Source organism: Ipomoea nil, unplaced genomic scaffold (assembly GCF_001879475.1).
Source record: "Ipomoea nil cultivar Tokyo-kokei standard unplaced genomic scaffold, Asagao_1.1 scaffold2144, whole genome shotgun sequence".
Lineage (NCBI taxonomy): Eukaryota > Viridiplantae > Streptophyta > Magnoliopsida > Solanales > Convolvulaceae > Ipomoea > Ipomoea nil.
Genome location: NW_017618572.1, coordinates 5,020,385 through 5,030,956, shown reverse-complemented (window position 1 = coordinate 5,030,956; position 10,572 = coordinate 5,020,385). Strand labels below are relative to the sequence as shown.

The 10,572-nt window shown below is 34.9% G+C and overlaps 1 protein-coding gene across 1 annotated transcript; it reads right to left on the bottom strand.

The window, feature by feature from the left end:
- Window positions 1-1,451: 1,451 nt before the first annotated feature.
- Window positions 1,452-9,263, bottom strand: LOC109148672 (uncharacterized mitochondrial protein AtMg00810-like). Its single transcript, XM_019296406.1, has 6 exons — window positions 8,997-9,263; window positions 8,838-8,915; window positions 8,454-8,588; window positions 8,218-8,301; window positions 7,682-8,173; window positions 1,452-1,484 (listed from the first exon to the last, which is right to left on the bottom strand). The coding sequence occupies exons 1-6, from the start codon at window positions 9,261-9,263 to the stop codon at window positions 1,452-1,454; spliced, it is 1,089 nt and encodes a 362-aa protein (XP_019151951.1).
- Between the last annotated feature and the right edge of the window lie 1,309 nt (window positions 9,264-10,572).

The following is a 10,572-nucleotide window of genomic DNA, read 5'->3' as shown; positions in this document are numbered from 1 at the left end:
GAGATGTGTGATGACGTCGCTGGTGATAGTAGGAGCAACAATTTAGGACTTTCAGCAAATGGATATTGGCAGTAACGGTAAGTGCATATTCACCTCTAAGTCTGTGCGCTACCATGGTTTTTCCCGAAATGGTTGAGGTGTGAAACGGGTTTGGGGGTGGTCGATAGCAGGCGTTCACAAATCGTGTGCGTACGGGTACACCTGCCTGTGCGTACACCGTACTACGTTGTAGTGAAGGTAGTCTGTGTCTGTGTTGTTTTTGTTTTGCGTTGTACCGATCAGTGCATATATACTTTTGTGTCCGTGCATATTCGGTGGTTTTTTTTTTCGTCCTTGCATACTTCGTGTCTGTGCATATGCTGGTTTTTGTATAATGTTTATAAAATATACGCCGTACTACCTAACAAACAACCTACACTGTGGCCGTGTTTTTGGTTTTTTTTTTTTGGTTTGTACCAGTAAGTGCATGAACGGTTCGTGTCTGTGCATATGCTGGTTTTCGTAGAATGCTGATAAAATGTACGTCGTACTACCTAATAAACAAAATAGACTGTGACCGTGTTTTGTGGTTTTTTTTTTTGGGTTTGGACCATTAAGTGCATGAACACTTCGTGTCTGTGCGTATGCTGGTTTTTGTATAATGCTTATCTACTGCATATTTCATCTAATAAACCCATGTTATTGCATATACCTCGTATTGCACGGATTATAGAGTAAAATGCATACAAAATGCACAACACATGATGTTTACCAATAGAACCCTTAATGCACACAGTATATATATATATACGCACGTACCGTAACCTACAGTCAGAAAATTAAAGCCCTAGGTGCATGTTACAGCTACAAAATACATAATATACATACTAAATATGCAACGCAAAGACCAACACCTCAAAAAGCACACACTATATATATACAGGCACATACCATACCCTACAGTCCCAAAAATAAACCTTCATGTGCATGTTATAACAATATAACCCTTAATGCACAAACTACATATACATATATGCACATACCATATACCTACAATCATAAAAAAAACGCCCAAGGTGCATGCTAAAAAAAAGCAAAGAATACCCTTATATTTCACTTAAAACACACAAACTTAAAAGTACACTCTTAAAAAAAACAGAAATAAAGCACAAATAATATAAAAAACTACTGCATATTTCACCTACTAAACCCATGCAATAGATATTATGTAAATGCACAGTAAATGACTGTTTTGTATCCATAGACCACTTTGCATGCCTGTCAACCAAACAATCGATCACAAATTTGCACCAATTCAGATTCTTAATCTCATCCTCATCCGGAACACTATCCGGCACCGGGTCAGATGGGGCTTGAGCCACCTCGTTATCTTCATGTGGTGCCGAGGTCGGCGGGGGGTGGTGTTCTTCGAGGGGGGGGGGGGTCAGGCTGTAAAGTTGCAACCGGATCGGTTACACCAACTGGGGTGTGTGGGTCACCTTGACCTGCAAAAATCGAAAATAACACCATCATAAAAATAGATAACATTGCATTTAACTACATCCCAAGCACAAACCACATACACTCCCCACAAAAAACATACTCGACATTGTAATCAGCACAAAAATGCACCTACCATACCATACATTTGCACAGACTTAAATAGACAAAAAAAAATAGGATTTTTCACTGCGTTAGGCACCTATACTATCTCTGGTGCACATACTATATATTCGCCATGATATAATTAAATGAAAAAGATGTTTACATCACACTAATTAGCATAAAAAATGTGCATACCAGCACATTCTACACTGTAACGCACACACTATATACCTATAATGTATACGTATGCACAGACTTAAAAAACAAAAAGAACTAAAAACCACATAATACCCATTGTATAATTAAATGAAAAAGATGTTTCAACACACTGCATCACCCTAAAACAAACTTTATAAATACAAAATCAAGATAGTTAACACGGCAAACAAACACTTATACCTAACCAAATTAAAACATATAAAAAACATATAGCGACATACTAACAACAAAAAAAATGCACATACTCAGACAGCAAAATGCACAAAATGTGCATGTAAAAGATGGTAACATGGGGGCAATGAACATAAATTACGGCTAACAAGAAATGTACACGCATAGTCACTACTACGCCCATACGGCCATACCCCTCCCATATTATTCATTTTTAATATGCTCAAAAATTAAAAATACAAAACCACGATACTAAATCTACACAAATATGTTTGAACATACTTAACGCAAATACAATATCCGCTATATGCACATACTATATCCCACAAATTTATACTGGAACGCACATACTATATCCCTAAGATGCATTTTCCTTCATTTCAATCGCAGGCAATTACACCTATCCCCCCAAAACAATTACAAACAAAGCCCAAGCAAATATACAGAGGAAAAAACAAAAACAAAAAAAAATGGAAACAGCATAACAAAAAAAAAATTAAAAAAAAAATGCTCGCCGGATATGTTTCTACCGCCGGAAAGATGTTTCCCAGACCCCGGCTCCCAGACCGACTCCCCAGTCCCCCGGCGACAAGACGCCGCCCATACAGCGACCGCCCCATAGCCCCGCACCCACAAAAAGAACCCACAACCAGACAAAACCCCGACGACACAATTTGACTGCCATTGGAGCACAAACCGCCGATAAAAAACGAGAAGACAACCATACACATGCAAGACACCCCCAAACTTGACTTTAGAACAACAATAATGGAGATTGCGATTACCTTCGATGGAACCACCGTTAGCCCGCCGTTGCCTCTTCGATCGGCGTACAGTAGGCGCCACCATGATGAACTTCACCCACCGAGATTTTTGATGGAGAGGGAGAGATGATGGAGGTCAGCTATTGATGGGGAGTAAGAGAATGGCTGGAAGAGACAGACAGAGATGGAATACAAAGGGTTGAAATACTCTCGCAGATTCCCAGGCAAAATTAAATACATCCTATAATAAAAGCTATTGCAAATTTACAAAAAAAGCCCTAATGTTAACAAAAGAGCTGCTACACGTGTGAAATTTCCCAAATGATCTGGACCATTCATCTAAACTAATTAATGGTCAGAAAAGAGGCTCACGAGCTCATCTGCCAAGGGGGTGTGCACCTGATCCAAAATCTATATATATATATATATATATACATATACATATATATAGGCCCGGTCCTATCATTTTATAAGCTCGGGGCGTAACAACAAAAATGGGCCCTATATTAAATTAATCGATATTTTTATAACTAAAATTTGAATTAAATAATAAAAAATAATAATTTCAAATAATTTGAAATAAAATCCACATGTTTTTAACATTTATACATACACATGAAAATAAGTCTAGATACATTTCTAAATTTAAAATTATCAATAATCACATCAGTGCTTTCATAAATAAATAAAAAAAACTATAGTTTATAAAAATGAATAAATAATTTAAAACCAAATGAGCTTATAGAAAATGACATTATTATTTTAATAAATAATAAAGTAATTTTTAACAATTTATAAAATAAAACTTACAAATAAGAGCGTAGCATAAAATTTTAATTATTGGGAGCAATAAATCAAAATACTCTAAACGTGATTAAAAATATTCATAATAAAATATGAAACACAATTAATTGGATAAAAGATTAATTTGATCAAATACGATGACGCATAATATGACTTCTAAGTTCTAAACTACATTGACTAGATAATTTATAGAAAAACTAAACTATCTTTTAAGATATTTTTCATAACTAAATCACAAAATATATTACACATAATAACTCATTATAAAGTTCACAAAATTACACATATTTTAAATATAAGTAATAAATTACTCGAATAAAAATAAATTCAAATTTTGATATAAATCACAAAACAATCTATAGTATAAATCTCACTATAATTATAAAAAATTAAAATTTTAAAAAATACAAATTAAAAATATAAATAAATTTTAATATTGTATAATAATATCTCTAAATTCATCTATTAAAAAATTCGATTCCTTGACCTTAAGCATACAAACTACAAATTCTACCAAAACTGCTAAGTAACCAGTTCAATAACATTAATGAATCCTAATTTATTATATGAGACATCTATAGCATACATATATACTCCGTAACATATATAAACAGTGATGGGAAAGGGTGGTGGGCCCCTTTCAAAATATAATATAAAACCACATTTGCCGGATATGCGCGCACACACACACACATATATATATATATATATATATATATATATATATATATATATATATATATATGTGTGTGTGTGTGTGTGTGTGTGTGTGTGTGTGTGTGTGTGTATGTGTATATATATGTATACATATATATATGTATACATATGTATATACAGGCCCGGTCCTGGGCAAGGGCAGGTTGGGCCCTTGCCCAGGGCCCACGCTTGGAAGGGGCCCTCTTCCTTATGTTATTACTTTTAATATACAGTATAGATCTTCAATATAATAATATAGTATAAATTCAATCACAAAATGAAAATTTGCTAAGTTGGTTTGTTTCACATTTTAAATTATATGTGTGTGTGTGTGTATATATGTGTGTGTGTGTGTGCATATATATATATATATATATATATATATATATATATATATATATATATATATATATATATATATATATATATATATGCGCGCGCGCGCGCGCGCGCACACACACACACACACATATATATATATATATATATATATATATATATATATATATATATATATATATATATATATATATGTGCACTCACACACACACACACTATATATATATATATATATATATATATATATATATATATATACATATACACACACACACACACATACACACACACACACACACACACACACACACATATATATATATATATATATATATATATATATATATATATATATATATATATATATATATATATATATACATGTATATATATGTACACGCGCGCGCGCACACACACACACACACACACACAATCTGTGAGTTACCAAAATCTGGGCTATTCATGTCGCTTAAATCAACGTCCAGGATTACCAAAAATTTTTTAAAAAACACGCGGTGGTAATTTTGTAATTTTTGCATCTAGGTCAAAATTAAGGTGAGCGGGTCTGTGATTAATGTGCGTGTGTTTTGTATATAAGATGCGTGAGTTTTGTGCGTAAGGTGCGTGAGTTTTGTGCTTAATGTGCGTGGGGTTGTGCTTAACGTGAGTAGTTGTTAAAACTTAAAGTGTGGACTTTTGTGCTTAAGTTGCGTGAGATTTGTTATTATTGTGAGTGGAGTTTGTGCTTAATGTGCGTAGGGTTTGTGCTTAATGTGTGTGAGGTTAGTGATTAATGTCAGTAGTTGTTGAAACTTAAAGTCTGTGAGTTAATACTTAAAGTGCGTGGGGTTTGTGCTTAATGTGCGTGAGGTTGTGCTTAACGTGTGTGGGTTGTGTACTTAATGTGCATGAGTTTGTGCTTAATGTCAATAGTTATTGAAACTTAAAGTCTGTGAGTTAATATTTAAAGTCCGTGGGTTTTGTGCTTAAAGTGCGTGAGGTTGTGCTTAATGTGTGTGGGTTTTGTACTTAATGTGCGTGAGGTTGTGCTTAAGATCTAACACTTAAGGTGCGTGTTTCTATCACTTAAGGTGCGTCATTTTTAGCTTATGCTTCTTTCTTGCAGACACGCGTTTTTTTTTAAAAATTTTTTTATTGATTTGAGCCGTTGATCTAAATTTGATCACGGCTCAGATCTAACCGCACGGGAAACTATACCCGCACCTGAACCCTTCCCCATATATATATATATAGAGGCGAGTTCAGGTGCGGCCGTGTCTTACGGTGCGGCAACACCAATAGTTCAACAAATATGCACCATCAACGTTAGGAAAATACACCACACAAAACAGAGTAAACAGAGCCCCGCATCACCAAACACACAGCATTAGGTGTGAGTAAAAACACCATACACTGTTCGAAAATACACCATTGGGGTGGTGAGTTATATGGTGTATTTTTTTGAGTCTGTTGTGTATTTTGTGATGCTTTATTGCATTTCATTGTGGTGTATTTTTATTACACTGTTGGTGCATATTGTTAACACTATTGGTGTATTCTGGAATTCCGCCGCACGGTAAGACCTCGCCACATTTGAACTTTATTCTATATATATATATATATATATATATATATATATATATATATATATATATAGACTTGCACTCGGGTGCGAACGGCTCGCCCATGCGCGAAATAGGAATGGATTCTGTTCGTCCACGTGTCCAGATCTAATGGATGAGAAACACTGATTTTTTTAAAAAATGCGATGGCATTTTCGTAAATAATTGAACATCGAAGTGCAAGTAAAATGTATTACAAGTGCATGTAAAATGTATTATAGGTGCAAGTAAAAATTTACATTGAGCATCAATACTTAGTTGCAGTTATAGTTTTAAGTAGTTGCACCTATAGTTCTAAGTAGTTGCACACATAGGTATAAGTAGTTGCATCTAGGTGTATGAATGTTTGCGAGTGGTTTTCAGGAGTATTACTACCCGCTGAACTCAGATCAATGAATGTTAACAATGCAAAATTACATGCACTTATAGGTGAAAGTAGGTGCACCTATAGTTATAAGTAGGTGCACCTATAGTTATAAATAGTTGCACAGATAGTTATAAGCACACCCATGTGCATGAATGGTTGCGGAAAGTGAATGCTAACAAGGCAAAATTACATGCACTTATAGGTGAAAATAGGTGCACTTATAAGATATTTTACTTGCACATCGATGTTCAATTATTTACGAAAATGTCACCGCGTTTTTTTTTTTAAGTTATTAGATCTGGACACGTGTCGCGCGCTGATTCGTTCGCATTTCCTTCCTGGGCACTTATTCGCACCTGAGTGCGTCCCTATATATATATATATATATATATATATATATATATATATATATATATATATATTTCGGAGTATCATCTTCATACATAACATCATATTTTAATATATTTGTACTCTTTATTAGTCTCGATATCATGCATGTTTATTAATCAAATTTTCATCAAATAGATTCAAATGTTTCCAGAGAAATTCTTTTGCATATTAGATAACTTATTGAGTGGAAGAACTATTAAGAGTACGGTACTAAAATTCTTGAAAATCCCCGGAGAATCAAGTCTCCAAGTATTAATAGTTACTAGCTCTTTTTATATTAACAGTCACAATGATCAAAACTGAATATTCTGAATTTATCATAGAGTCACAGAATACAGTAAAATAAATATAATACAAGAGTTACAATAAGACTAGAATACACAGACCTAATATAACTAGAATACATAGAGTCTTAATACTCCCCCTCAAGCACATGGTAGATTAGTAACATGTAGTTTGTCTTTAAGAAAAGAAAATCTAGGACCAAGAAAAGTTTTAGTAAATATATCTCTAAGATGATCTTTGGTGGAAATAAAATTAACTTGTATATCACCAGCAGTGACTCTGTCTCTAACAAAGTGATAATCAATCTCCACATGTTTGGTACAAGCATGAAATATGGGATTTGCACACATATAAGTAGCACCAAGATTGTCACACCACAACTTAGGCACATGGATATTGGTAACACCAATCTCACGTAGTAAAGATAGAATCCAAATTACCTCAGCACATGCATCTGCTAGAGCTTTGTATTCAGTCTCAGTAGAAGACCTAGCCACAATCCTTTGTTTCTTACAAACCCAAGAGACAAGGTTTGACCCAAGAAAGACGACATAACCACTAGTGGACTTACGATCTTCAGAACATCCAGTCCAGTCAGAATCCGAGAAAGCATGAATATCATTTGTCACAGATTTATGTATACGCAAGCCATAAGTAATAGTACCTTTAACATATCTCAGTACACGCTTCAGTTGAACCCAATGTGACACCGTGAGAGCATGCATGTGTTGGCAGAGCTTATTTATAGCAAAGGACAAGTCATGACGCGTAATAGTCATATACTGTAATGTCCCAACTAGGCTCCTGTACTGAGTATGATCATGATATAAATTTGTGCAAGGAGGAAGCGATTTCGAAACAGGAATGGGAGTGGCAAGAGGTTTGCAGTTTGACATACCAGCACGCTTTAAGATATCAGTCATATACCGTTGCTGAGAAAGCAACAATCCATCACCATGGTTTAGAGTTTCAATACAAGGAAAAAACCATATTCACCAAGATCCCTAATCTTAAAGGCTGCAGAAAATTTAGATAACAACATATTCACAAGATTCTGATACTACCCATAACAAGAATATCATCAACATACATCAGCAGATAAACATAAGCAGAATCCTATGAGTAATAAAATAAAGAAACATTTGTCTTTGATGCCTTGAAACCCACTGACAACAAGAAGGCATGTAAACGCTGAAACCAGACTCTAGGGACCTGTTTAAGACCATACAAAGAACGTTTCAACAAGCAAACATGATTAGGGAACTGCTCGTCAGTATATCCTGGGGGTTGACGCATATAAATAGTCTCAGCCAAGTTACCATTCAGAAAACCATTGTGCACATCTAACTGAGAATGACCCGGCCAAAAGATAAAGCTAAAGAAAGAATTAACCTGATAGTTGTGGGTTTAACCACTGGACTGAATGTATCGAAGAAGTCATGACCTGGAACCTGATTGAACCCCTTTGCCACTAACCGAGCCTTATGTCGTTCAATTGAACCATGAACCTTCTTTTTTTTTTTTTTTTTTTTTTTTTTTTTATATGTAAAAGACTCACTTTTAGCCAACTACATTCATACCAGGACGAAAAGGAACCAGGGTCCATATTTGATTCTGAAGAAGAACATTGAATTCATTATCCATGGCCACACGCCACTCGGGATATTTGACAACCTATGTATAACAAGTGGGCTCAAAAGGGCAAATTTGAGCAGTCAAAACTGCAAGCGCGGTGCGAGACATGCTCCTAGTGACCATGGCGTGTGTCCTTGTCGTGGGTTTTGAGGCATGAACCCGTGATGGTGGAGCAACGGGCGCTGAAGAAGTAGATTGCACAGTAGAAGAAGAAACAGGTACCACCGTGGTAGAAGGAACATAGTAAGACTGCAAAGTAAACACAGCCCAAGGTCGAGACTGTGGAACTGGGGGTGCCTGCAAAACAGTCTTAGTAGAAAATAGAAATATTGCCTCATCAAACCTTACATGCTTGGAAATATAGATCTTATTAGTGTGTAAGTCCATGCACCTATACCCCCCCCCCCCCCCCCCCCCCAAAAAAAAAAAAAAAGGACTCTAGATAACCTTAAAAAACACATGGTGATGATCTATAACTCATTTTGTGATGATTATATGGTCTTAAGTGAGGATAGCACAAACAACCAAAGACACGTAAAAAGGAATAAGAAGGCTGAGACTTGTGTAACATATAGTGAGGACTAGAGTTGCCCAAGACACTGGATGACATTTTATTGATGAGAAAGAGAGCAGACTCAAAAGCAAAATCTCAAAAACGAGACGGAACAGAGGCATTAGCCATAAGAGTAAGCCCAGTCTCAACAATGTGTCTGTGTCACCGTTCTACACGACCATTTTGTTCATGAGTGTAGGCACAAGACTGTCTATGATTAATGTCTAATTGCATAAACAAAGACTGTCTATGATTAATTGCATACACTACATTGTCCATTATCTTTTTTGTACACTATTTTTAAATTAAATATCAAAGTTATAATACAAAATAATGCTATATATTTATTTACCAAGTATTTTTTTAATACCATGAAAAAAAAAAAGTTAAGTCAATCATATTAACTACTTGGGGGATTTGTTGATAAAGAGAGTATTCAAATAACACACCAAATTAAAGCAGGAAACTACCTCGCAATGTCCTTGTTTGGCAATCAGCGATTAGCGGATTACGTTAGCAGTTAGCAATTAGCATATTATATTAGCAAGTTTGACCAGTGAATTATATCAGCAGTTGGTAAAAAAATATTTGAAAAAAATTAGTTGTTTAGATTATCATGTAAAATGACCTAAAGGGTATACATATATTTCATAATAATAATAATAATAATTTAATAAAACAAATAAAAAATTAAAAAAAAAAAAAAACATAAGGATTAGTTTTGCCACTCTTCCCACATCGATAGGAAAAGTGGCATGTGAGCCTTGAGGCTCCTCAAGACTCCAATTTAAACATTAAGCTTGCCCATCCGTTGATGGGCAAGCAGTGAGCCAGCAAAATTGGCTCTTGGCATTAAAGGAGTCGAAACGGCTCTTCCACAGTAAACGTTTTTTTTTTAAATATAAATACATGGGTGTTTTAGGGAAATATTTCTCCAAAACGCTATGTGAAAACGTTGCAAATTGCAGCGTTTGTATTTTCAGCGGTTTGGAACAAATTGTTGCTCCAAACTGTTGAACAACCAAACACTTTCTTTAATGTTTTGACCGAAAGGGTTACATCATATTTACCAATCGCCCAATATATTTAGAAAAATTCAAATCAAAAACTGTATTTATTTAGATTACCGTTTTAAGACTAAGT